This window comes from Juglans microcarpa x Juglans regia, chromosome 1S, assembly GCF_004785595.1.
Source record: "Juglans microcarpa x Juglans regia isolate MS1-56 chromosome 1S, Jm3101_v1.0, whole genome shotgun sequence".
Classification (NCBI taxonomy): domain Eukaryota; kingdom Viridiplantae; phylum Streptophyta; class Magnoliopsida; order Fagales; family Juglandaceae; genus Juglans; species Juglans microcarpa x Juglans regia.
The window spans coordinates 5,570,631-5,598,520 of record NC_054595.1 but is presented as its reverse complement, the minus strand read 5'-3'; the positions used below and the strand labels follow the sequence as shown (position 1 = coordinate 5,598,520).

At 36.3% G+C, this 27,890-nt stretch overlaps 2 protein-coding genes across 3 annotated transcripts; both read right to left on the bottom strand.

The window, feature by feature from the left end:
- Positions 1–5,987: 5,987 nt before the first annotated feature.
- LOC121247612 lies at positions 5,988–7,235 on the bottom strand. Its single transcript, XM_041145990.1, has one exon. It carries the CDS (start codon positions 6,945–6,947, stop codon positions 6,198–6,200), a length of 750 nt encoding a protein of 249 aa, XP_041001924.1. The 5' UTR covers positions 6,948–7,235; the 3' UTR covers positions 5,988–6,197.
- An 8,519-nt stretch (positions 7,236–15,754) lies between these two features.
- Positions 15,755–26,673, bottom strand: LOC121247611. Of its 2 annotated transcripts, none has more exons than XM_041145988.1 (14): positions 25,909–26,673; positions 25,672–25,758; positions 24,445–24,554; positions 23,868–23,918; positions 21,713–21,884; positions 21,007–21,324; positions 20,729–20,932; positions 19,856–20,341; positions 19,523–19,732; positions 18,569–18,757; positions 17,476–17,639; positions 17,201–17,353; positions 17,037–17,115; positions 15,755–16,401 (listed from the first exon to the last, which is right to left on the bottom strand). In XM_041145988.1, exons 1-14 carry the CDS (start codon positions 26,350–26,352, stop codon positions 15,976–15,978), a joined length of 3,093 nt encoding a protein of 1,030 aa, XP_041001922.1. In that variant the 5' UTR covers positions 26,353–26,673; the 3' UTR covers positions 15,755–15,975. The 2 variants fall into 2 exon arrangements, with proteins under 2 accessions (XP_041001922.1, XP_041001923.1); XM_041145989.1 differs by having other exon boundaries at positions 25,672–25,748; positions 25,909–26,052.
- Positions 26,674–27,890: the final 1,217 nt, after the last annotated feature.

The following is a 27,890-nucleotide window of genomic DNA, read 5'->3' as shown; positions in this document are numbered from 1 at the left end:
AAGCATTAGTAATGGCATGCCAAATGAATACTTTGACAGAATTCTTTTTTGCAGCTTCCAAATTTGTTTCCATAATTCCCTTTGATCCCCTTTTGTAGAGATTCCCCCTTTGATTTTGTTGTTGTTGTTTATACATGTGATATGCACTTCTCACAGAAAAATCTCCTTTTGCTGTGGCTTTCCATACTAGCCTATCTTCTCTATCACATTGTGACATAGGTATTTTAAGTATTTCTTTGATCTCTGCCTCATTGAAAGCCTCTCTCAGTAATTGTATGTCCCACCATCCCTTGTTGTGATCAATTAAGTCTGTCACTTTTGCATTACTTGACAGAACTCTCATTGGTGATTGAATGTTGCAAAGTCCAGTTGTTGGGATCCATTTATCAGTCCACACTTTAATTTTTTTTCCATCTCCTACTCTCCATATGCATCATTCTTTAACTATGTCGATTGCTGAGTATAAGCTCCTCCAAACAAATAAGGGTCTTGATCCAAGTTTAGCCTGTAGAATGGATGAACTAGGGAAATAGATTGCTTTCATTATTGTGGCTGCCATTGATGAAGACTGAGTAAGAAGTCTCCAAACTTGTTTAGCTAGTAGGGTCTGATTGAAACTCACTAAATCCTTAAATCTCATTCCTCCTTCTGATTTTCTCAAACTCAAAATCTGCCAATTTTCCAGTAAACTTTGGAATTATTTTCATGGGAACCCCACAAAAAATTTTCCATTAAAACATTTAGTTTATAGCTTAGTGTCTTAGGTAATGAAAAAACACTCATACTATATGTAGGAATAGCCTTAATGACAGCCTCAATTAAAATCTCCTCTCCAGCTTGTGACAAAAACTTATTCTTCCAATTCTCAATTCTCTTGCTTCCTCTTTCAATAATGCCTTGGAATTCCTGAGTTTCGACCTTCCAATGAAAGATGCAATCCCAAGTACTTTTTCATATTGGTAGAAGCTCTTAAACCAGCAACTTCCATGAGATAATTTCTGGTCAATTTCTTAGTGTTTGTGCTAAAAAACAGTGAGGTTTTCTGTATGTTGAGTTGTTGTCCAGAAGCCAATTCATAACCGTGTAGAATCTGATTCAATCATGCCCATTCTTGTAGAGAGGCCCTACAGAACAGCAAACTATCATTTGTAAAGAACACATGGTTCATCTTTATCCTCCCTCCTGCCAATAGAACTCCTAAAATTATACCTTTATGTTTAGCTTGGATCAATTTAGCAGTTAATACTTCATCACAAATTATGAATAAAAAATGGGATAATGGACAGCCTTGTCTTAATCCCTTTGATGGTTTAAAAACTTCTAGAGATGCTCCGTTAAGTAAAACTAAGAATAATGAAGAAGTTATACACCTTTGAATCAGTTCAATCCAATTTTGATCAAACCCCATTTTGAGCATTGCTTCTTTAAGAAATCTTCATTCTACCCTATCATAAGCCTTGCTCATATCCAGTTTCATTTCCATATATCCTTTATTACCATTCAACTTTGTTTTCATAGTGTGAAGTGTCTCATAAACTACTAAGATATTGTCTGAAATTAGCCTTCTTGGAATAAATGCAAATTGATTCTGTGATATAATGGCAGTCATGATTTCCTTCATTCGATTGGCTAAGAGTTTTGTAACTATTTTGTATAGCACATTACATAAGCTGATTGGTCTGTACTCAGTAATATTCTTTGAGTTGTTATGCTTTGGTATCATCACAATGTATGTGTAGTTAATTGAAGACATGTCTTTCTCAAAATTTAGAAGATATAAAATGGCTTCACATACCTCATCACCCACCACAGACCAATGTCTTTGATAGAAGTAAGCTTCATATCCATTTGGACCTGGAGCCTTGTATGGCCCCATATGAAAGACTACATCTTTAATTTCTTCTTTACTAAAAGGTAGAAGTAACCTGCTATTCATCTATTGAGTTAATTTCCTTTCAATAGCATTAAGAAATTCCCCAATGTGAGTAGGCTCAAAGGTTGTAAACAAACCCCTATAAAACTGAGTAAAAGCCTTCCCAATCTATACAGTATTTGTCAAAGTAAGTCCAGTCTCATCCACAAGTTGCAAAATTGTGTTCCCCTTTTTTCTTTGGCTTGCACAGAAATGATAGTATTTTGTGTTTCAATCCCCTTGTTGTGGCCATGCCACCTTAGCTCTTTACTTACATTTCAAGTGTACCCTCTCAAGTATATCATCTACTTCTTTTTTAGTCTATTTAAACTACTGCACTGATTCTGCTGTAAGAGATTGCTGTAATTGTTGCAATCTGTTGGTTTTTTTAATTAAACTGCCTCTTTCCTCCAATTCCTTTCTATAGCTCCATCTCCTTAAGTCAGTCATACAATTCTCTAACTTTTCCTTGATCTTTTGCAATCCAGCAACATGACCCCTCCCTTGCTGCCATGCCTTTTTTTTTATCACATTTTCCCAATCTGAGAAAGATGACCATCTATCTTCATATCTTCTGACCTAAGTAGGTTTGATTGAATTAATATTCTGCTGACTTAGTTACACTAAAATAGGACAATGGTCAGATGTGGATGCAGTCAACACTCTCACCTCTCCCCCTCCAAACGTTGCACACCATTCAGAGTTTGCAATTGCCTTATCGAGTCTCTCTTTTGCAAAAGTATAATCTGACCTGCTATTAGCCCACGTATACTTACCATTTGTAAAACCCATGTCATTAAGCTTACATTCTTGCAGCATTTCCCTGAACCTTTCCATCTGTTTTTCCTCTCTTCTAGCCCCTCCATACTTCTCACTTTTGTACAAAATCTCATTGAAGTCTCCTAAGCAAAGCCACCTTTTAGGATGTTGAAATTTAAGGTGTTTCAAGAGATTCCAACCTTTGTGCCTATTTTCTGTTTCATGATGACCATAGAAGCATGTCATCATCCAAGAAATTTTTTTTTATCAATCCACGAGTTGATATGCCTCTAATAGTAGCTATGTATTCTGAGTTTGACTTCATCCTCCCAAAATAGAGTCAATCCCCCACTTTTTCCTACTCCCTCCACAGTAAAAAGACCTTTAAAACCCAACTTATATTTTATAGCTTCCAGTCTATTTTTATCCATCTTGGTTTCCATGAGAAACGAAATACTAGGCTTGTGAATCTTAACCAAATGGCTAAGGTCCTTAACTGTTCGAAGGTTGTCAAGCCCTCGGCAGTTCCAACTTAGAAGCCTCATTTCTCCCGATGGGGCTGATTAACAGCCTCCGCTGATAAATTCACAACAGATTCCATAGCTTGTTTCTTGCCCCTAGCATCCTGATTATTCTCCATGGTAAAAGTAGTATTGTATTCTTCTGTTTTCCTTTCCCTTGTAGCATAAGGAGTATTAGTTAGCACCTCAGTATTAGCCGGCCCCCTAGGCCTTCTTTTCCATTTATTTCCTCTTGTCTCAACAGCCTGATTTGGTATGCATAAGAGAAGTTGATCCTTCTCTATTTCGATTCATTTCCCCTCAATGTTTGTCATCAAATTTGATGAGGGGTCTGGAATTGAAATGTTCAGGCAGTTGTGTGCCATATCCAAGGCGCTAGCTTAGGTAAAACAGTCATCTTCAGTAATTCTGTCTTATTGGTCTTCTGATCTTCATTCGGTACTGCCTTCAATATAATCTTACTACTCTCTTCCCTTATCACATTTTTATTTTGTATATGCCTTTGACTTTTTGTATCCTTGCCAACAGACTTAGGCATATTGATAGTTTGAAGTGGCTTTCCTGAACTGCTACCGTGACTTGAACTTGTTCCCGAGCTAGTTGTACTAGTTCCTGAGTTAGTAGCTCTCATCCAAATCCCATATTGATTGGTACTAGTCAACTTAGCAGTATCCACTTGATTATTTTGGCCAATACATCCACTTGAAGCATGTTTTATAACTCTACAAGTAAAGCAAAACTTAGGAAGTTTTTCATATTTGAAGTTAACAAACCCTCTGTGTCCCAGCAGATCCACCACTTTCCTTCTTGCTAGTGGTTTCCTCAAGTCTATTTCAACAAGAACTCTCAGCCATCTCCCCCAGCAGTTCTCATTGATATCAACATCCACTGTTATTACAATCCCAATCGATGATCTAATTCTATTCCCAATTTCCTTATTCATACATTTCAGAGGTAAGTTATGTAACTGAACCCAAAGATTTGTGTGTAAAAGCTAGGTCAATTATAGGAGTATAACCCTTAAAGTTTTTCAAACATTGTAAGTTCATATCAAACATCTAAGGTTGTCCCTCTCATATCCTATTCAAGTCTGTCTCAGTTTGGAATTCGAAGATATATAAGTTTTCACCTATTTCGATAATCTTAACATCAGTACAGAATTTCCATATCTTGCACATGGTATTTTAGAAGGCTTCTTTATTGATCTTCTTATCAGCTATAATTTTTCCCACCATACAAAGCTTACATCTTTCCATGGTCTCCTTGACATCCTTTCATGTGATTACAATTTCATCTTTTCTTCCTATATTAGTGAAAATCTATTCCATCTTTCGGTTAATTCTTTTGTCATCATATAAACCAATCCTCTATTCTTGTTTACTTGTAGTCACTGAGTTCTACTATCTTGCTCTATCAAATTGCCCTTGGCTCCTTCTAGAGTACTCTGGAAACAAGAGGAAACCATGGTGGCTGCTACCTGATAGACGATCAGAACAATCACAAATGTCATTAATCTTGCCATCACTTGTGGCAGCTATTGCCACAGTGACAAACAGCCTGCCCATGTGCGACATCGGTATGGCTGAATCTAGCCAGAATGGTTTGATCTGACTACTTTTCTTTCTCAATTATTTTTTTTCACCAATGTGGCAGCATTGCCATTCAATATGTTGCCATTCAATATGGTATATGTACTTTGGTTCTGCTGTGTCACAGTATGGTAGGGATGTTCTAAAATGCAAATTTATCAATTCACTGGTTTCCTCATGTTTCGAAGAAAGGCATCAAATTTGTTCAATAATGGTTTCATACTAATTGCAACATCAATGAAAATGACTACAAAAGAACAAAGACTGGATTGGGTAATTACTACTTTCTTACTTGATCCCTTGGGTTCTGTTTAGTTGTTAAATTCATCTGAGTACAACTTAATTCAATCTAATTTTAAGTTAAATTTAATATCCAAACACCCAATCTCAAATTACTAAACTCATATCAACTCAAAACTTATTTACACGTGGAACTCACAATCTTTTTCAATTCAACACTTATTTATACATGGGACGCACAACCTTTTCAACTTATTATAAATACATCTAAACTCATCTTAACATCTAAATACATTTTTAAACTCATCTTAGATGGAACCCACGAAACTCATTCTACCATCTTAATTCATTATTATTCATAAAGAACTCAGTTCAGCTCAACTTCCAAACGTAGGCTTAGACTGCATTTGGATGTTGAGCTGAGCTCAGTTCTTTATAAATAGTAGTGAGTTGAGTAGTGGAGGAAGTTATGTGGAGCTCATCTAAACTGAGTTAAAGTGTGTTTAGATGTTAAGATGAGTTTAGTATTTTTTTATAAGAAATTGAAAAAGATTGTGAGTCTCACGTAAAAAGATGTATTAAGTTAGAAAAAGTTGTGGGTCCCACCTGTAAAAAAATTTTAAGTTGAGATGAATTTAGTAATTTGAGAGTTAGATATTTAGATGTTAAACTCAATTTAAAATTAAATTAAACTCAACTAAATCTTGCAATTAAATGCAATCTTAGAGTTTTTATTCATTTTAAGTGAAAAAGATACGTGCATGTAAATAATCAAGTCTTAAAATGATTATAATGTTAATCGTGAAATTCATTCGTGCAGCTATAATCATGAAAAACTTTGAAAATACCTAATAATTTTTAGCATAACCTTGTCAAAGATAGAATTTTGGGCCCGAAATCCCGAACACACGACAACTGAATGATACAGTGAAATCCATCAACTAGGGAATGATCGTGCACTGAACCTTATCCAATTTTTCTGGTCATCATTTCTGAGCTAAAAAACTGAATTCTTGTTTAACATTTAACTACGGTCCTCATAAATGCAACAACGACGATAGAAGATTTATCAGCAGTACAATTCAAATTTCAAAACGAAACCCTGACGTTCCTTACCTTCCCCTCTCCTGGGACGCACCCAAAGCTTCGGGGATCATCCGTTGGGCTGTAACAAAACTACCTCTGCATCAACAACCCGCACAACAATCCTGCACCGTCGGATGCCTTCAAACCCTTCGTTCCCGCCAACTCCCGAATCCCGTTCCAGTCCTTCAGCACATTCGATGCTGACGATGAAGACGACGTCGTAGAGTCACCACCGTCCGAGTGGTCTCCTGATCCTGGACAAGAATTCTCGCCGTCTCCATTTGACCACGACTCCCTTCGGTTCTCTCTCCATCTCCGGTGTCGTTCGTTCTCCTCCATTTGCTCGCGGTATCCAATAGCGGACCTCCCCTCCAAGGCCGGGACCTCCGAGTCGAATATCACCTCCGCGCAGATGTTCAAGACTCCCTGGAATCTTCCGGAGGGGCGGCGGATTTGGACGGCTGTGAAAGTAGGGATCCTCGAGCCGATTGAGACGGCGGACGGGAAGTTTCCGGTGAGGAACCGGACAGTCCCGATAAGATGGTCGCGGAGGTAGCCTACGGCGTAGATCTCGATGCAGACGGCGGATGTCTCGCTGGAGAGGAACTCGGGGCTGACCTTGAAGAAGAACTTGTCGTTCCAGGTAGGGTTCTCGCAACCGACCCGGTCGGTACGGGTCCTGACTTTATGGTCAGGGTTGACCCAGACGAGTGCGTAGGTATGCATGCGGCGCAAGTTAGGCGAGGGGGGTTTGAGATTCTGCGCAGAGATCAAGTTGATCTCCAAGGCACGCATGGGCTTTCTGTGATCTTGCTCCGAAACCCTATCATCTCTCCTCATTTTTCCCAACGGAACCGAAGGCTGAGAGATTTGATCAAGAAGACGGGAGAGAATCGAAGGGGGCCGGAGAGAAGTGGAGAGTTCGGAGCCGATCAAGAAAGAAGAAAGAAGAGATCAGAGAGGGTTCTTGATCGGATTCAAGAATGAGTGTCATAGTGTGACATGGTGGCCGCGCGCGCGAGGCGAGGAAGAGAGCGCGCGAGAGAGGGAGAGAGTCAGACAAAAAGTGAAGGTTCTGTTAATACAAAGCTATGGTATAGCCTATAGGTGAGTGAGTCCAGTCGAGAGTGGACGCTTCGGCTTTTTTATAAAATTTGTTGCAGTGAAATTTGTTGCAGTGACTCATGAGTAGAAGAACTCTTCGATATATGGTTGGTGGCGAAAGATATATAGTGAAGCTCACCAATTAATTCTCCAAGGATAATCTACATAAATATATGCGGTTTCTTTAAATAAATATTTGGTCTATACATAAATCTTGTATAAGAAAGTCTACACACAAAGGTGGTTTAATTAGCGCCATCCATTAATGTATAAAATTTGTGTACAAACTTCATTTTATAAGATTTGTGTGGAGGGAAGATTTAATTAGAGTCAGATCCGAGCTTAGAACTTCTATTCTAATATAATGTCTCTCAGTTCGTTTCCATCTTACTTTTCTCTCTCGCAACGATAAGAGTCTTTCTCTTGGCGTAAGTGCTAGTTACTTTTCTCTACATTTTGGAGTTGGCTTGTTTTAATTCTTCTTCTATTCTAGTTGTTTACCTGTCGTATGTTGTGATGGCGGATAATCTTACGGAGCGCTAGAATTCCCTTTAATTATCCGAAGCAGAAAAATCTACTATACGCTTGTCTAATTCTACAGAGTCAAATAAAGTTTTTGATACTACAAAGTGTTTTCAATTTAAACTTCTGACTATGAAGTTTTATAACAATGAGGCATTTAAAATGATGATGAAGAACTTATGGCATCCATTGATGGGTTTTCAGATACATGTGAAATTTTTTTTTCCTAGCAGCCTGTTCTATGAAAGGTGAAAAAGAAAGGATATTATCCAATGGACCCTAGACCTTTGGAAACAGTCTGGTTATCCTGATCTTATTGAACTCTGGGAGATGTTGAAGATGTTGATCTCAATTAGTCAAGGCCTGGCTAGGGGGAATATGTTTGTGTGTGCATATCCACGGATACTAGTAAACCATTGCCGCAAGGTAAACGTGTTGCTATGGGAGACTCAGATTATATATGGGGATATCGGGACATGGGAATCATGATTATCTGCAATGGATTAACAATAGAGATGTCGTTGGGAACTCTGATTTTCCTTATTGTTCATGGTTGAGGGCGAGGGGTGCTTTGTGAGAGTGCGTAATCATCTGGGATTGCTTACTAAAGGAAGTACGGGCCACTATTCGCCTGTAGATGGTGATCAAAGTAAATTGCCAGTGAAGGATTCAATGGCCATTATTGATTCTCCACCTCAACCGTTGACGATTGCAAACATAGAGCAGTTGAGTAAAACTGCTAATGGGAAGGATAACCAACTGCTTGTTTCAAAAGTTAATGGGCTTCATATGGGCTTGGGGCCCATTTCAGTTTCAAGTCAGTTGCCTTCTTTACAAACGCATGAGGCCCATCCAAACTCAGTATCTTCTTCTTCTCGTAAAGACAACAGCGGTTTCCTAGGGTGGATCGTTCCCGTCGTGCACGCTTATCTCGGATTCCGTTGGTTCCTTCAAAGCGTTAGTCCAATGAGAAAGCTTTGGGAGATTCAGGAAATGTGATTCAGTGGAAGAAGCAGAAGTATGTTGGTGATGATTCTCTGGTGATGTCCCAATTACATTGACAGAGGTTGAGGTTCAACCCCGCCGACAGCCATGAAAATCATGAGCTGGAACTCTCGAGAGCTTAGGAACTCTCGGGGAGTTCGAACCCTTTGAGATCTGATTCGGAGGGAAGATCCTAATATTGTCTTCATTATGGAGACTCATTCTGGTCATTCTCGTATGGAGGTCTTGAAGGTCCAACTTGGATTTTCTTATTTTCTTGCTGTGGGAAGCAATGGTAGGAGTGGTGGGCTATGTCTCTTCTGGCGACAGGGGTAAATCTTTTCTTAAACTCTTATTCTTAGTTTCAGTTTGATATATTTGTTTTAGACCCAATCTCTGGTAATTCTTGACCTTTGTCAACAATATATGGACATCTGGAGACTAATCTCAGATGAGATACTTGGGTGTTATGTTTATTGAAAGATCAATATGATATAATGGGCCATGGTTATGCTGTGGGGATTTCAATGAAATATTCGATAATGCTGAGAAATTGGGGGTAGAGAGCAACCTGCTAACCAAATGAGAGGTTTTCAGGATGCTTTTGATTATTGTCAACTCCGTAGTATAGATGTTGTTGGGCCTTTGTACACATGGAGTAATTTGAGGGAGGGGTTAACTCTTGTACAAGAAAGATTGGACAGATTAGCTAGCAATTTGGAATGGCTTGAATTAAATCCCTCTTGTAGAGTTTGCAATCTTATTCTTCAATCTCAAACCATAGTTGTTTGGTCTTGAATACAGATGGATTAGTGCACAATGTTTTCAGGAAACCTTGTTTGTTTAAGTTTGAGTCTGTGTGGGTGGGAGAAAAGGGCTGTGAGGAAGCGATTGCAAATGCATGGAATTATTTAAACTCTACTTGCCCCTTTGGATGATAAAATAAAACATTGTCATAATAATCTCACAGCATGGAGTAAGGATTATTTTGGTAATGTTAGACAAAAATTGGCTATGAAGAGAAGGGAACTGGAACTGTTACAGAGTGTACCTTATCCTTCTTACCCATCACATGAGATAAGTTGTATAAAACATGAGACTAATTATCTCTTGGAAAAAGAACAATTGATGCGGAAGCAGAGGTCCCGTGTGCAATGGTTGGGAGATGGTGATCAAAATACTAAATTCTTCCATTTTAAGGCTTCTCAGAGGCAGCGGCGCAATTTTATTACCAGACTAAGGAATGATGAGGGTTTTATGCATGAAGGATTTGAAAAGTTTTCAATGATACATGACTATTTTTCAAAGTTGCTTTGTACCACTAATCCTTCTGATGGTGATGTAGTGTTATAGTCTGTTCAGCCTTGTCTTTCTGATTCTATGAATGGTGATTTAATACGTGACTTTATAGCGGTTGAGATAAGAGCAACCCTATTTCAAATGCAACTATTGAAAGCTCTAGGCCCGGATGGTATCCTCTGTTATTTTTTCAAAAATATTGGTATCTGGTGGATGAGACTATTATTAATTCTGTATTACAAGTGCTTGACTCGGGTGTTATGCCTCCTGACTTAAATCTTACCAATATTGTATTGATTCCAAAGATTAAATAGCCTGAGTATATAAAGGTTTATAGACCCATTAGTTTATGTAATGTGATCTATAAGGTCATTGCTAAGGTATTAGCTAACAGGCTTAAATTAATTTTACCTAGAGTGATTTATGAAAATCAATCATCCTTTGTTCCTGGAAAGCTGATCACTGATAATGTTCTAGTGGTGTTTGAAACTGTGGATGCAATTAGAAGGAGGAAACGTGGAACGAAAGGTTGTATGTCTATTAAATTAGACATGAGTAAAGCCCACGATAGGGTTGAATGGATTTTTCTGGAAAAACTAATGCTGCGTATGGGTTTTAATTTTAAATTTATCCTTCTTATATTGATGTGCATTACTTCAGTTTCTTACAAAGTTCTTGTGAATGGAATTGTCATTCAGTCTATTACGCCTACCTGTGGTTTACATCAAGGGTATCCTCTCTCTCCCTATTTATTTTTTTTATGTGCTGAGGTTCTATCTTTATTATTGAAGCAAGCTACAGCGCAACACCACTTGAGGGGTATTAGTGTGTGTCATAATGCTCCCAGGGCCAGTCACTTATTCTTCGCTGATGATAGCATCATTTTTTGTCAAGCATCTATTTTAGAAAATCAACATATAAAAGATTTGCTATCCAGTTATGGTGTGGCATCAGAACAGCAACTAAATAGGAAAGAACATAACTTCTTTTTAGTCGTAACATGGATCCAACCATTATGCATGATGTTAAAGGAGTGTGTGGTGTTCAGGATATTCAGCACAATGATAAATATCTTGGTCTACCCTTTTTTGTGGGAAGATCATAATTCCAAACTTTTAAAGCAATAAAGGATAGAGTTTGGGCAAAATTACAGGATTGGAAAGAAAAGTTATTGTCACAAGCTGGTCGAGAGGTGTTGATTACAGCTGTAGTATAGGCTATACCCACTTATACAATGAGTTGTTTCAAGATTCTAAAGGGTTTTTGCCAAGAACTTGAGGGGATGATTGCACAATTTTGGTGGGGGCAAAGGGGTCGAGAGAGAATGATTCATTGGCTGAAATGGCATCACATGTGTAAGTCAAAATTTAATGGTGGATTGGGCTTTCAGGACTTGGAAATTTTTAACTTAGCATTATTGGCAAAGCAAGGCTGGTGTTTACTTCAATCACAAGGCTCTCTCTTTGCATTAGTGTTTAAAGCAAAGTACTTTCCCAACTCTAATTTTTTTTCTTCGGTGCTAGGTTCAAAGCCATCATATGTATGGCGCAACATATATGAAGCAAAATCTGTCATCAAATCTGGAAGTTTAAGGTGAATCGGTAAAGGGGATAAAATTAAGATATGGAAAGATAATTGGTTACCTGATTCTAACTCTAGAAAAGTTATTACTTGCTGTAATACCCTTGCTGAGGATGCTTGTGTAGTTGATTTATTAGATGCCTCTTCTCCTAGTGGGTGGAACACAGATTTGGTGAAACAGGTATTCATTCTGTTTGAGGCAAATACTATTCTTAAGACTTATTTATTCCTACATTGGGGTGCTGATAAATTAGTGTGGATTGGTACTAGGAATTGTATTTTCACTGTAAAGTCAGTGTATTTTGCTCTCAACTTAAAACATTCTTGGGAGACTGGTTCTAGTAATCAAGAATTGCTTTCATCTTCATTTTGGAAGACTTTGTGGAATTTGCAGCTTCCAAATAAGATTAAAAATTTTATATGGAGGGCTTGTAAGGACAGTTTGCGTACAAAAAAGCTTTTATCTCATAGGCATATTCTGGGTTCTAGTACATGTGATTTTTGCCATAATGCAGATGAAGATGTTTTCCACATTTTATGTAAATGCCCTTATTTTCCTAGAGTATGGGAAATGTATTTTGGAAGAGACTTGAGGTTGATATATTGATATTTATCAACCGATATTCTGGATTTGATACTGCTGTAAAAATAGTTATAAAGCTTCATAACCCTCTCATTTTGATCCGCTTCTTGTTAATTGCCGGGGGGTGTGGAAATTTCATAATCTGAAATTATTCCAACAAACAAATCTTGATGTGAGTATTGTGGTTGGAAATTGTTTTGATTATTTTGAGAATTACCAATTAGTCCGTAAGCATGTAAAAGTTCACAAGCAAATTTCTACCTATCGTCGGTATCCTCTATCATATGGGACTTTTAAGCTGAATGTAGATGGAGCTATATTTAATTCCTCAAATTCTTCTGGTGTGGGTGCTGTGTTGCGGAATGACAAGGGTTGTATGGTCATAGCAATATCTAGAAGGGAGTTGGGTATTCATGAGGTGGAGGATATAGAAGCGCTTGCTTTTCTAAGGGGTTTGCAATTAATTTCTCAGCTAGGTATTTCTCACTTGATTATAGATGGGGACTCACTGTAATGGAGGCTATTTGCTCAAGGGGAGGATCTGAACATGTGCAATCTTTTAATTCATGAGGTGAAGAAAGTGTTGTCCAGTTTTATTTCTTTTGAGGTTCTTCATGTTGGTAGACATGGCAATGAGGTTGCACATCTTCTAGCTCGACAAGCACGGTTTGTAGATGACATTTTACAATGGTGGAATGAACCTCTAGACTTTATTCGAAGTAGTCTTGTAGTGGATGTAGCGAGTGTTTTCTGATAGTTGTTGTTTATTAGTTGGTTGTTTATGTGCCCATGATGGTGTATTATGTATTGAACTATGTTTCTATGCATGAATGCAGAAGCTTTTATTCTCAAAAAAAAAACTGTGGAGATCAAACAATACGGTCCATCCTACAGTCAATCAAAATAGATAATAATTGTTTGATCTCAATATTATAATATATCAATCGTTCTCGTTACTATTATGTTTTTGACATTTTATGATCCATTGAGGAAATTTGAGGCCGAAATTCATACTTCTTTTGTGGATATTAATACATATCATTAAACAAGAATATGAAGGTAATTTCTTGGGGAAAATGTAATGTCTAACCTTTATTCCTATTGAAAAATTAGATTATCAAGTTGGTCCGATGATCACACAATAAAGTTCTTGTATATATTTGAAAGATAAATTTTAAAATCTGAATCTTACAAATCAAATATTTTCATTTAAATTACAAAAAGTCTGACTTTGAATTCTTTTCTTTGTTTGGCAAAGTGCTTGATCTATTGCCTTGATCGAGCGAGTTTTTTTTTTTTTTTTCTTCTCTTCTCTTCTCTTAGAGTGAAAATCGTATTTGCTCATGTTTGAAAACTACTTACAGCTCTAGAAAGAGAAATTTCTGAAATTAAAAATTATCTCATTTAATTATTACAATTTTTTAAAATTTTCAAACAAAAGATAATAAATAATTCAACTTTTTCAAAATTCAAAACAAAAATAATATTAAAAATTTATATTCCAATAATATTTTATTCAATTTTTAACTCTTATCTCATCTCAACTCAACTCAACTCACTATCCAAACCTCTCATTTCTTCTTTTAGGCACGTGAGTAAATGTATTGGGTCAAAATAAGTTGACTTGATTAGACATAATTAATAAAATTATGGCCGGATAACACGAAATCCGCATTTAAACTATATAACTTGAATTTAAAAAAAAAAAAAAAAGATTTTTAAAAAAATTGGTTTTTTAAATTGGTTTCCTAATTTCACTAGTTCTGCATCTCATAACAATCCAAGAGGTCAATCAGTAGTAGTAGTGTCTTTCATCTTGTATTTTTTTTCATCCGAGATAATTTTGATCATGTCGTAAGTCTTCATGCATGTTTTCTGAGTTTTTGTGTTCTTTGGTGCATGAGTTTGTTGGTGTTTTTAGTTGAGGTTTATCCATGATTAATGTTGTCAGTGAATTTCTGTCTCAGATACTCTTCTTTCATATTTATGAGTGCTTTTAGATATCCTAGCTCTGTCCAAATTGCTTAAGATGTGAAGGCAGTTTCCACTTAGATCATTCCTTCGGTGTTAACTTTTAACACGAGATTATGGGAGGTCCTATATTTAATCCTTTTTAGAGTTTTTTAGTTTTGGTAACAGTTAGAGATTATTATTTGTGCCTAAAAATGGTTAGGAGGAGAATATTATACCTTTGGATCATTCATTAATAGATAAGAGTTTTTTTTAGAAATGATATATATATATATATATATATATCTATAAGTCTCAAATGCACAACTCTCGCGTAAACTCTATAAAAAAGTAAACTCCATCTTGAAAAATTATGAAAAACTTTTTTTTTTCTCTTTCCAATTCTGCTACATACAATCAGTTACGCATACTACTTGTGCACTCCGCTAATGTGACGGAACTCAGTAGCTATTTTATATTAAAAAAAAGTGACGCACCAATCACATCGGCTTGTGTGCCAAGGAGTATACAAAAGTGACTATACATAAAATTTTTCTTTTCTTGATGGGGTTCATATTTTTACAAAATGCTTATACAAAACTTGTACATTTTGGATTTGTACATGCTTTTTTAAAGAAGGGACACATGACAATTTTTTTTTTTTTTTTTTTTAAGTCAAGTTGAAAAATAAAAACATGTGGCTCTCACATGCTAAAGGAACACTTATCATATTTATAGAAAAGGTGAAAGAAAATTTTCTCCACCCAGTTTGGAATAAAGCTTTATCATTTACTTTTGAATAATGTTAATATCCTTCGTTATTTTATCTCTTCATTTTGACCGCTCATGTATTTGATTTTTTTTTTTAAAAAAAAAAGTACTTACTGATTAAGAAAGTGTTTTAATTTATTGGTATTTTTTTATTTTTTTTAAATGTTTAAAGATGTTAAAAAAATTATGAAAAAAAATAGATTTTGCATAGTGGGTATGGCCAGCGGTCACTACTGAGCAGCACCCTAGCAGTACTCTTTACTACCATTTTGGATTTGATTGTGTCCGTTTGATATATAGTTGGTGACATGGTTTGGGTACAAGCTTTTATTTTGAATTTTTGTAATATTTACCTTAATTCTACTGCTTAAGATTTTACTTAATAATGACATGTTGTGATCTTGTTTGATTTGCACTGCTTACTGCAGGAACCACACTGTCAGACGGTATTGCAAGAAACTTAAAAAACAAAACAAAACAAAAAAAGACTATGCTTTGCACATCAAACTACTAAAATGGACTTAAAAAAGCTTTGAACTTTACATCCACATACAATTCTGGATATTAAGAAGAATAAAAAATAGATGGCATGGACGAAAAGTATGAAACTTCAGGGCAGTTCCATTGAATTAGCTTGCACTTTCCCTGTGTAGGCTCACCAAGGACAGGCTCTCTTTTTTCTCTTCCCCTTTCGTTGTTGCAAACTCATGTCAAAAACGATAAGAAATTTATTATGATTGAATGTTCACGAATTCACCCACAGTGACCAGCGCTCGATGATCAGAAATGTCTTGGCCTCTTCATTTTCATTTTCTATTCCAAAGAATGTATCATATTCAACAAATGGGATAAGAAAAGAGAGAAAAATGGTCAATTATATTACATTTTGGCCTTAAATACCATCAATGACCAGAAGGATGCAGTTTTTACATACAAAACCGCCACATACAAAATACAAATTGATGCATCCTTCCAGGCAAAAATTACACGATAAAGAAAAAAAAAATTACAAAGAAAAGAATTAGAAAATTACACTACTTTAAATGATGCCAAAACCCCATGTCATGCAATATTTTACCCTACCATACTGCTGTTTGATTCCAGCGGGGGCTTAACATACTTCCCTATCACTTTTTGGTGGGTTCGCCTCCGAATTCTATTGATTTTTTCCTTGCTCCTTTGCTTCCTAGTTTCTTTTTGCCGGTGGCGTAAAGTCCGTTCTCGCTCATATACACCTTGCCAGAACACCTCACCAGTTGATGGCCACAACCACCGCCTCGTAGGGTGCAAAGTGTCTACTTCCTCCGCCAAATCCTCATCCATGCTCTTTAGTGTTGCATATGAAAACCATCTAATCCACATTTTACCTTTACGGCTGTCAAATCTATGATGTTCCTGCATCTCACCCATCTCAGGGTTTACGTACACCATCCGCCTCGCACTGTGATACGCCCAAACATTTATAAGTAGCTCAAGAAGCCGCGAGTAGCAATGTTTATCCTGCAGATTGTAAAACTACTCATTATATAGGCAAAAAATATAAAGCCAACCATATAATCTGGAAGAAAAACTTAAGAATATCTGCTGATTCTGAGCCCCTCTTCTGCCCCTTTAGCCTTTAGGGCAAGTTGAGTAGGGCATCCAGAAATCAAGAAATGAGACCATTTCAATATTCTGACAAATGCACATACATGCATAATGGTGCCTCCAAACTAATATCTTGAATCTCCAACCATGATTCAAGTATGACACTTGGCTTATTCAATTCCCTAGCTGTTTTTGCTATTATCAGTGAATTTGGTGATGCTGTCATTAACTACTTTACAAGGCAAACTGTTTGTATCCAAAATTTAAATGAACTGATAGAATCATCCCATTTAGAGATGGTTCCTAAGTTCCCTATTGAAGTCCAAACAAAAATTGACTCAATAACCAATGACCTATTAATCAAGTAGCTGACTAAACTTGACTTGCATTTGAATACATCTGGCCATTTTTTCATGGTCCTCGGATGCCTTTGTTGAAATAATAGGCCCCTTTTTGTGTAAGGAATCAAACTTGATGGAAAAAAAAAAAGTCTTCAGAGACAAACAGCCTGTTGTGTAAGTAAGACATCAATGAAGAAAGAAAGTTACTTTGAACAAACTCAGATAACAGCGTCCACTTGAATGGTGCTCGTCATACATATGCACATCCAAGGCATCCACAAACATTCTGCACATGAAATCATATTGACAGATTAAAAAGTGGATCAATTCTTAGTAGATAACTTTCCCCCAAGTCATTCAATCTCTCCTACCTAGAAAACATCACGAACTCAAGGAAGGATCTAGTTGGTAAAGCCCAGCTGTGCATGACAGACCATGTGCCGCCATCTATAGGCATGGATGGTAAAGAATCCAAATTGTGCTTTATGCCATACATTCTCTTAAGAGCCTCAGAAAATGCGAACCTATGGTTGTCAGTGTTGTGGAAAAAATTAAGTCGAAAAGTTAAATTACAGAGAGTGGATATAGATACCAGGTTTTATACAAGACAGAAAAAATTCAGTCACAGTTCTTTTAGTGATCTTACTTGCAATTTCCAGCATTTATAGCATCACAGAATGACCAAAAGTCCAGCTGCAAAGAATTTCGTGGATCTGAATCCAAGCGCACCCAAAAGTAGAGGGCATCCCCGTGCCTCCGTGCTTGGATAGAATCTACCAGTGCATTTTCAGCCATTCTGGACAAAGTTACCTGTTTAAACCTCCACATCAGATATAGAGCAGGATTTAAAAGCATGATAAAAAAACAACTTCATTGCTTTGCTTTTTTTTTTTTTTTTTTGACATCCAACAACCCCAATAATATTGAACGAAATTGAAGTCCTTACCCATCAAGAAAATAAAGCAAACTCAAAAAGTTGGGTGCTGAATAGACCTGATGTAATTCATTTTCTTGACCCAAAATATTCTATCTGCAGCAATTTAATTGTTTCCACTTTTCTTTCGTTTTCTAAAAAATTTAACCAAAATTCACATTTGATAGTTATTTCAAGGTAATTAAAAGAGAAATAATATACCCCACCAAAATACAAAGGAGTTTTAGGCTTTCTCAATATGGCAGGTAAGATGAATATAAATAACGTGCTGAAAATATAGTTTTAATGAGACAAAGTGATCCATGTTTTCGTCTTTTTGAGACCGAGCCCCTTCTACTCATCATCCCCACACCACACTTGATTTTTTATTTTTTGTTTTATCATTGCTAAACTATAGGAATTCTTCTACTCATCATCCATACACCACATATTTGGCAAGGGAAAAAATAAAAAATAAAAATAAAAAAATCATGTGTGGTGTGTGGTGTAGGGATGATGAGTAGATTTTTTTTTTTTTTTGAGACCTACAGGGTTCAATGATTGGAAGGCACATGGCAGCCTTCTTTTTATATGTTCCACAACATCATTACAGGATATTGTTTTAGCTTTCCAAGAAGACATGGAGTCAACAAAAAAATCCAAAGGATGGCCCACTAGACGGTATTTGAAATGGCCACCAGTTGGTACTCAAAAAAAAATTTTGGATCGCTCACTTGAAGAGGAAACATTTTAGAAAAGAAGTACTCCAAAGCAGATCCAAGCAACAAAAACCTTGGGTAAAGCAATATGGAGAGCGATGACATACCTTCCTCGCTGTTGCTCTCCAAGAATGGAACCCTATCCAAGCATTCTTATGTACACGGTCAATCCGATTTGCAATTGCAAAATAAGCTCCAAATTCACCAAGTATATCTCGATAGTACGTATTACTAAGAAGTGGCAGACGAGAAGGAGCATCAACATCTTCTGCCCCAGGTCTCCGGCCTTTATTAGACTGCAAGTACCCAGTCCATGTATCCTTATGAGATTGAATACAATATAACTCAATATAACTCAATATAACTCATCTCATCCAAATTCCAACTTTAGAGAAACAAGTACGATAACTATTAGATAAGTATTAAGGCACGCTTATGCATAGCACAAAGGTGCCCAGGAAAACACAAGCACCAACCAGAATACCAAAACAAGTGAAGACACCCACAATGAACCAATCTTGAAAGTAAATGCAAATACTACAAAAGGTTGTCTAGCAAGAATTGCAGAAGCACATATAAGATGAACAGAAGCCATGAAACCAACCAACCTCCATCATAAAGGCATAGCATATTCCTGTCCTCTTTATATACCTCACATCATAAAAAATCAACAGAAAACACAAATGAAGTTTAATCGATTCCAATTACTAGTAAGTAGTCACTTCTATCAACCTTTCTGAGGTACACTTTAAAAGAAACATAAAGAAATGACATTTTGAAATAGTCAACAGAAAATAACACCCCACACTAGAATTTGTTATACTGCTAAACAAATATATATATATATATATATATATAGTATCAACAACAGTAAATGGGACTATTAGGAAAAAAAGTAGTGCTTGATTGTGTACAGGAATGAATATACAGTTTCCCTAGCATACCATTTCTAACATACTTCTGGAGAAAAAGAATATTGCAATTGTAGATATGTACAAAAGTATGATCTACAGCTGTCTACATTATAAAAGCAAAGGTGAAAAAACTGTTTGCTAACTCACCAGCCCAATCCCACGATAAAGTGAAGATGCATGTAGGAAAGGCCATGTACCCTCTCCGAAGTAAGGTTCATAAATGCATAATGGTTGACCAGTCCTTTCAAGCTCGCCTTCGTCCCTTTCATGCAAATCATGCTTAAATCTATCCGCCTTTTTAGCACTTCGATATACGTCCTCCCAGGTCCCATGAGCTTGATCAGTTCTATCCTTTAGCTATATCAAAGTCCAAAGTCCAAATAAGGTGAGATTTTACACAAAAACCAATACTGAGTCAACACAAGAAAAATATTTGAACCTACATCTTATACATATAATTTTGTCCTGTACATAACTTACCTCTTCTTCCTCTCTTCGTTTTCTGGCATTTACCATCTCAATGCTTTTCTCATCCTCCCATATGCTATACAAAAACAACTCATTAGCAGCATTTATAGCACTAGATCTTTCCCTTTGAGTATGGTTCCACTGCTGCTCAAACTTGTCTAAAAATGTGTAACTTCTCGAAGTGATGTCCATATATGTTGAATTTGATACTGCTTCAAATAGATTCCATTGCCATTTTTCCTTCAATTTTGGAGGGATTTCTGCAACATCCTTGGGAGATGCAACTTCTGATGGGAGCTTGAGGACATTTACAAGGAGTGAAGCATATCCCTCAACGGCTTCTGAAACCATCAGGTTTCTTGCAGTGCTTCTTCCTAGTGAGGCACTATTGCGAGCTAGTGGTGATACTTTTCCTTTTAAGAACACTTGCTTTATGACTTGTGTCAGAGCCCTACTATTCTCCTTCGGGAAAAGAAAGCCATTCACCCTGTCATCAACCTAGCCATTATTGTCAATGCAGTTATTAGTTTGATAGAAAAAAGTTTGCACCGAAATGAGAATTCAAAATCATAAAACCATAAGATTCCCAGTTGTTTGAAATTAGTAAATTAAACCCACACCTTTAGTTCCTCCCTCTTACATTACTTGTGTAAAAAAATTTCTACTTTGCTAGATAGAAGAAAAGATAAGGTCCTAGAACTCAATGGCCAAAAAGGATCTCCATGCCAGGCAAGTATTGGAAATGGAACTTTGATAACTTGAACGGAAACTGTGAATGCATTTTCCCTCCCAAGACTTCTTTGTTTATTAAATACTTTTAGTTACTCAGGAACATGTGTTGGTCACAGTTGTCTGAACAGAGGAGAACAGAATTCAGAAGCATACATATTTTCTTATCATGGAGATATCTGGGGCAATGATTGGTTTCCCGTAGCACATGGCTTTTATCAAGATGTTCGGAAAAGCCTGCTCTTCAAGGAAGGATCCATATATTACAAGATCGGCCACGCCTAAAATATCGTCTGCATCCACATCAAGAGCTTTATGCTTCACAACGCCGCTTGGATATTTCAATTTAAGAGCAATTGCCTAAGAATAATTACTTTATTAGTTAAAATAATATATCCACAAATATATAGAACCAAATTTCTGCAGATATGTACCTCAATAACCACACCATAGTCACTTGTTGAATTCCCACTTAAAACAATAATTTTGAGCTCAGAATTGGAACTATTATCTAATGGAAAGTTCAGAACAACTGGTAATAAAGCCTGTAAAACAATCGCATGCTCCAGCCACAAACCCCTGTACAAAAATTGGCTTCCCACAATTGCCACGACAGTATCTTCAGGACCATAACCCATCTTGACACGCATATTATCATTTTGTAATGCCATTGCTGTGTCTACTTCCCATGCTTCGGCAGGCGAACCCGGGATAACAAAAAAGTTCCCAACATCAAATGTGGAGTAAATCATCTGTTAAAAGCACAGAAAGAAATCATACCACTATAAATAACTGACTGCTTCAGCAGCTATTTTAAAGCTTGATAAATTAGACAATGAGCAAGTTAATAAGCTCAAAATAACTACACAGGATATTTTCTCAATGTAATATTGAGCTTCACTGGATTATGGTTTAATCCACTCATTACTTATATCTCCTGAATCAGATCTACTCATCACCAATTGATAAAGAAACTAACATATAGGGAATATAAATGCCAAGAATGGTGTGATGTTACAGAGGAGCTTTCAGCTGTGGATGCAATGAAGCACCCCTTTCCATGTGTACTAATTGCGATGAATTGTAAGTATAAGATACTGACGAGTGTCTACAAGAAAAAAACTTTCTGTTAAATATTACCGGAAGGACATAGTTTGGGAAGACAACAACACTGGATCGGTTGAAGACCCTTTTCCAATCATTTAAGATGTCAATCTGCCCACTTGAAATATATTTTCTTGAACGAATTGCTAGCGATCTTTCATGGATGGTCCATATAAGAGGTAATGACTTGAAAGGTTCCTGCTCAAAACTGTAACAAGTAAAACCATTCATTTTAATTCAGCACAATGCTGATTATAGGAATTCCTTAACATCATTGGCAACAAATTCAGAAAACTCTGTAAATAAACTTAAAAACATAGATCATAGATGTATAGAACTAAGACAGAATGTAACCACGGGATTGCATTTTGTAAAACGGGTTTAAGATCTTTCATTATGCACATATTTCAATAAAAGAAGCTTCCATAATTACTTTGTGATGATCAAATAAAGAAATACTCATACCAGGAAGCACATGCACCTCCAAAGGGCAAAAAAAGTAGCGTAAGACATATCAAACATGGATGCCCATGCCCCTACATCTTACACATCACCAACTGGGACTAATCCTGATTTGGCCAACTTGATCATCAATGAAATAAAATATGTTAAATGGCCAAAATTTCTTTTGCTAATAAATTTGGCCCCCACTTAACATAAGTTTTGCTCCACCACTAGGCATTATACACATGCTTCAAGACTTATAGGCTTCCTAAACTTCCAGGCCAACATCTTGAAAAATGTTTTCTAAGAAGGCTCCCAAATGAAAAGTGCCTCACGCACGATAGCACCATGGTTCATGACCATGTCATGTAATTTCTCGTTATGCACATTTGTGTTGACAACCAAAAGACATTAAGCATCAAAAACTTAGCACCCAGCTTATGTTAGAAACCTCTGGTATTCATGTGGTAAAGGCCTTGGGCTTGGGGTATGCTCCTCCCAAGTCTAAGGTTCAAATCCCCTTGGGTGCAAACAATCTCTACAGGCCATCAGACTGGGGGATTTTTCCCTTGAATTACCCGAGGTGCACTTACAGGAAACTTCTTGCCAAGAGCCTGTGCACCCTTGAGATTAGTCAAGTTGTTATTCCTGGACACCTTGTGCCAATAAAAAAAATAAAAAATCTCTCCCAACTCAACTCACAACCCATGCCTCATACCAAGATTACAAAATTGTGCCAGAAGCGGAGAAGTACTAGTCAATCTATAAATTGAAAACACGAGTCACGACTCCATTTGAAAGTGTCGGTCACCAGAATAGGTTAACAAAAAGTACTAGAAGCTGTTGTGAGATCATTTGCATCGAAGACGTGAGTGAATTTGAAAGCGTCGGTGACCAGGTTGGGTTATAAAAATGTACTAGAAGCTGTTGTGAAATCATCTGAATGAACTTTCACTCTTTGTTCCTTTATGCTTTTTAGGATGTCATTGTAATAAAACAGTGCTTCAGAAACAAGTGTTTCACAAACTAATTCCTGTACCAAAGAAAATTTAGAGAGAAGACAGCAAACTATTCATGTGACAATAATAGCTTCTTGATTAGTAAGAAAAAATCTTTAAATAGCCGAAAAAGGGTGTCAACCCAAAACACAGGATATATACAAGAGATCCACCTAACTAGATTGTAAAAAATAATATTAATAATAATTAACACCAATGCAAAGATTGCATGAACAGAATAGGGTAACCTAGATAGAAATCAAAATTTTAAGAGTTGCAACCATCTGACCATCACATTTTTCTTAAACAAAACTCCTAAATCCAATTTTGTTTTTTATAAGAAGAATTTATTAATCCACATAATTAGGCAAAGCCCAAGGACACAGGAAGTATACAAGAGAAAAACCTATTACAAGCCAAGAGCTGTGAAAAATAGAATAAAAGTCAATAAAACTAGTCCCATTCAATACAATAGCCAAAGCCCAAAGTAACAATGTATGGAAGAAAAAATCTCTAAACCCTCCTCAATCCAATAAAACTCCTAAATCTCAAAACCCTCCTAAACCCTCCTAAACCCAAAGTAACAATGTGTGAAAAACAGCATAAAAGTCAATAAAACTCCTAAATCCAAATTTAAAACTTACAATCACCAACAAAATCTGAGAAATCGCCAATAAAACTGTAATGCAACAGCAATAACTTGGAAGTTTTTATCGCACGAAAATCATAAATAAAATAGTTAATCTTACCATGAAAAGACACCTTTGGATTGAAAAGAGCTCACAATTATGCCATCATAGCTGCAAAACACATAAATTTTTGTTATAGACATCCAAAATTTAACAAATCCAATAAAACGACATGGGAGCAACAACTCAATAATTGCTTCTAATTATATAGTCACTGGGATAACATTTTCCTAAGCATTTAATTTAATCTTATGTATAACACTCAATCATAATGGATGTATTATCAATTCTATTTCCACTAGAATCGTGGCACAAGATCAAGTAATTATTGGGTTATCACCAACTTGGAAACATCAAATCGGAAGGTTACCACAGATTTTGACCTAACACAGCCAATCAAATGGAAAATGCCATGGAAACATCTTTGACAGCATGCCAACATGTCAACATGTCAAGCATCTAGTAAGTTAGAATAGGGAGATGGTTTCCCCTTCTTTTTCTTTTCTCTTTTGAATAAATTAAATTATATGAACAGACTGATCTTTTTTGTGCTAGAACAAGAGGATCTTAAGTTTTGATTGAATCCAAAATCCCCTCGATAAAATATTGTCATCCAATCTCAATGTATGTTACATACATTAACCAATCTACACCAATCTCTGTCTTGTCACATGTTTGAATAATGGTGACTGGAATTCCAATTTTTCTCCAAATCTCACGCACAGGACCATTTTCGAGTGAGAAAACCTGAAAATTATAAGATCAGATGTTATATTTATATTAAATACGACTGTAGAATTTTATTGGAAACAGAGAACTCAAGGTAAATTCTTTTAGCTAACAGACGACTCAGGTAGTTCAGGAGATGGGCAAGCCTCTAGCAACAAGTCAACAACAAAAGATAAAAGGACTTTTAGTCATTTGTCCTGCACTACAGATATCATTCTTAAAAGAATATGGAAATTCCACCAAATGCCTTCCACCATTTTTCTTTTCTGCAAAGAAGTGAGGGACTTTGGGTACAAATCAACAGGGAGACGAACGACTAAATATATAATAGCACCTATTTCATCTAATAGTCTCCAATTTTATTCATGATACCTAATACATATATTTGAGTCCTCATGCCCAAAGTTCCTTTCCAAATCATTCCAACCTTTCAAGTTGTCACGACTAGTAGTCATCTACTTCAATTTCAAATTGACATCAAATTATGTCATTCATTTGATTTTCACATTTATAAATCTTAAAGGTCATTTTCTTCAACCCCAACTGTGTACTATAGCTTTTATACCATTCTGTCTCTCCTCAAAATTGGTAAAACTTTATTCATAGCACACACAACTTCCATGGGTAAGGATATGTGGATAAGTGTAAGGGGAAGAACAGGATAGTGAAACAGTAATGCTTGCACTTTCTGATCTCAGCATCATTAAGAAAAAATGAAAAATACTCGACTCCCTTAGCATAGAATTTTGGAAATCATAATGGATTTGATAGGTCTAAAGGTAAAACCCCAATATTGGTCTAATTGATTTTGGTAATCCATAATTCTAAGCACACAATAACAGAAAACTGGGTGGTAAAGCAAACATCAAGCAATAATTTATGATAAAAAAATAAATTAAATTTCAAGCCCGCATGTCATCTGTAACACTTGGTACAAAAAAGTTTTATCTCACGCCTCCTCACTGCCCCCCCTATGACAATTTGTAGCCTAAGGGTGTCGCAGTCATCCCATAAATAAAAAGAAAAAGAAAAGAAGCCATATAACTAGAAATGTTTCTTTTTTATAGTTTCTTCAACCATACTCGGCATATTAGAATTACAAATTAAACCAAAAAAAGTATGCACAGTAGACTACCTGTACTTCGTAGCCAATCTCCTGCAAAGCAACTGCAACTGTCACCATCAGTAATTGTTGTGAATCAACCAACAGATCTGCAAAAGCCTTCAAGTAGAAAATGAAGTCAAACAGACAATCAAAGAAAAAGGCTATCCACCAAGTAAAATCAACTACGAAAGATAATAAACCAGAAAACATGCCATATGATAAAAATTGATAACCCACAAGCATTCGTTGTAGTAGTCGAATACTGACCAATGCAAGCCGGGGCTTTCTGCACCCAAAACGCTGTAGTGTCCTGTTGAAAGCAGAAGAATGCAGATTTTTCGCCCTAGCTTCTTTCTGAAACTTCTCCAAAAGCTTAGTAGGCTCAAATCGAACATCCTCCCCAAATTCAAACACACCCATCTCCTTCAAAATGTTCAAATTCCCGTAACTCACTTCCATTTCATTTTCGAATGAAGCCCCTGACTTTTCAACCATCGAACCAGGCAGAAACATTTGGAAGAGCACCACAAAGAATAGGAACACGACCATCGTACAAATCCATAGGAGGTAATCTAGCTTCTTGAAAAGCAAAAACCTTGAGAACCTCGATCTGGGTCTCTGTAAAAATGGGTTTCTCTCGGTTCTACCAGATGAGTTAGAGCGGAAAAGGTTGTCTCTCTTCAATGGAATCCCGGTTTCCAGAGACCCCATTCAGTGTCCCATCCAAAATTACCAGAAAAGCTTCAAATTTGACACAAGCACATTTAAACCAAGCAAAAAGAAAACACTACAGACTAAAACGGTGCTTTCAGTGCAGAGTGAGGACGAATCTCTGCGAGCTTTGAGCATACAGAGGAGTGAAAGGTCGGAGAGAGGCCGAGGTTAAGAGGATGATGATAGCGTGTACTGTGGTCGTAGTCATAAATTGTCGACTGAAGGTAACCAATCATAAAATGGGTTTTCTGTGACATTTGAATGTGAAAACACTTTGCGAGCTAAAAACTCGGAGACAATCTAATGGCGGATTTACTGTTTGATGTCCGAAAGTTTAATGTTTTTTCATGCGAATAACACGTTGACAGGAATCTTAATTTTTTTTTAAGTATTTATAGTTTTATTATCACACGTTAAGTACATACATTCTGATTCTTCTCAGTATATTATGATTAGAATTTAAGATTTCATCAATTAAATTACAAGTAAATCCTTCAAAAATATCGAGTTGATTTTATTTTTTTCCTTTTTTCAGATAGAAAACCAAATACACCTCAGCGTGGATTAGATGAACAGTAACAAGATCTACTTCGTTCTTCTATATATTTCCATACAATAATACAAAAAGGAAGATCTTTTCTTTTTTTTTTTTAAAGGGAAGATCTTGGAGAGTATGAAACGCAAAAATAATTTACATTTTTTTTTTTTAAGTAGAAGCAGTAGTTTGCATGATAGTGGAACAAAAGCGAAATAGTTATATTTAAAAGAAAAAGCGAAATAGTTATATTTAAAAAAAAAAAGAAAAAGCGAAATAGACTATTCCAGTAAATGGACAACTGGACAGATGTGTTGCTGTCAAACACGAGGATAGGAACCTTTCAATTTTCTTTTTAAATAATTGATAATGGTATATGATATTATTTGTTCTTACTTTATGTACGTGCACATGTATGGCGTAATTATTGGATTACACAGTATTTTGTGGATAATCTTGCCTGTGTAAAGTTTCAAACTGTTGACCTTAAAATTCACAAAGCTTTTCCAATCTCTGGTGATTCCGTAAATGGTTTACACTTTAATTGAAGCCTGAAAAATAAAAAAAAATAAAAAAAAAGGCTTTGATTCATGTGGATTAGGGGCGGGCGTCGGAGTCGGAATGCCCACTCCCGACCTGGGATCGAAGGTCAAACTCTACTCCGACTCCAATTGGAATTAATGTTCGACTCCAATCAGAACTTGGAGCTTGGAGCTCCGATCATAATAGAAGATAGGCTTGCCCAATTGCCCTACTCAAATTGAGCCTGGACCCACGACCCAATATCTAAGACCCAATCTGAAATTCAGATTGGCCTACCCCTATTTAAAAATATTAAAAAAATAATTAAAAATCTAAAATACTGTAAAAAAAATAAGTTAAAAAGCTAATTCATGTGTATCATCGCAGGAAGATATCGAGCCGATTGGGCATGAGGAGCTATCAATTTCGGTTGAAGACTGATCACTTCTGTTGTAATGGCTATATAAATCATCAATAT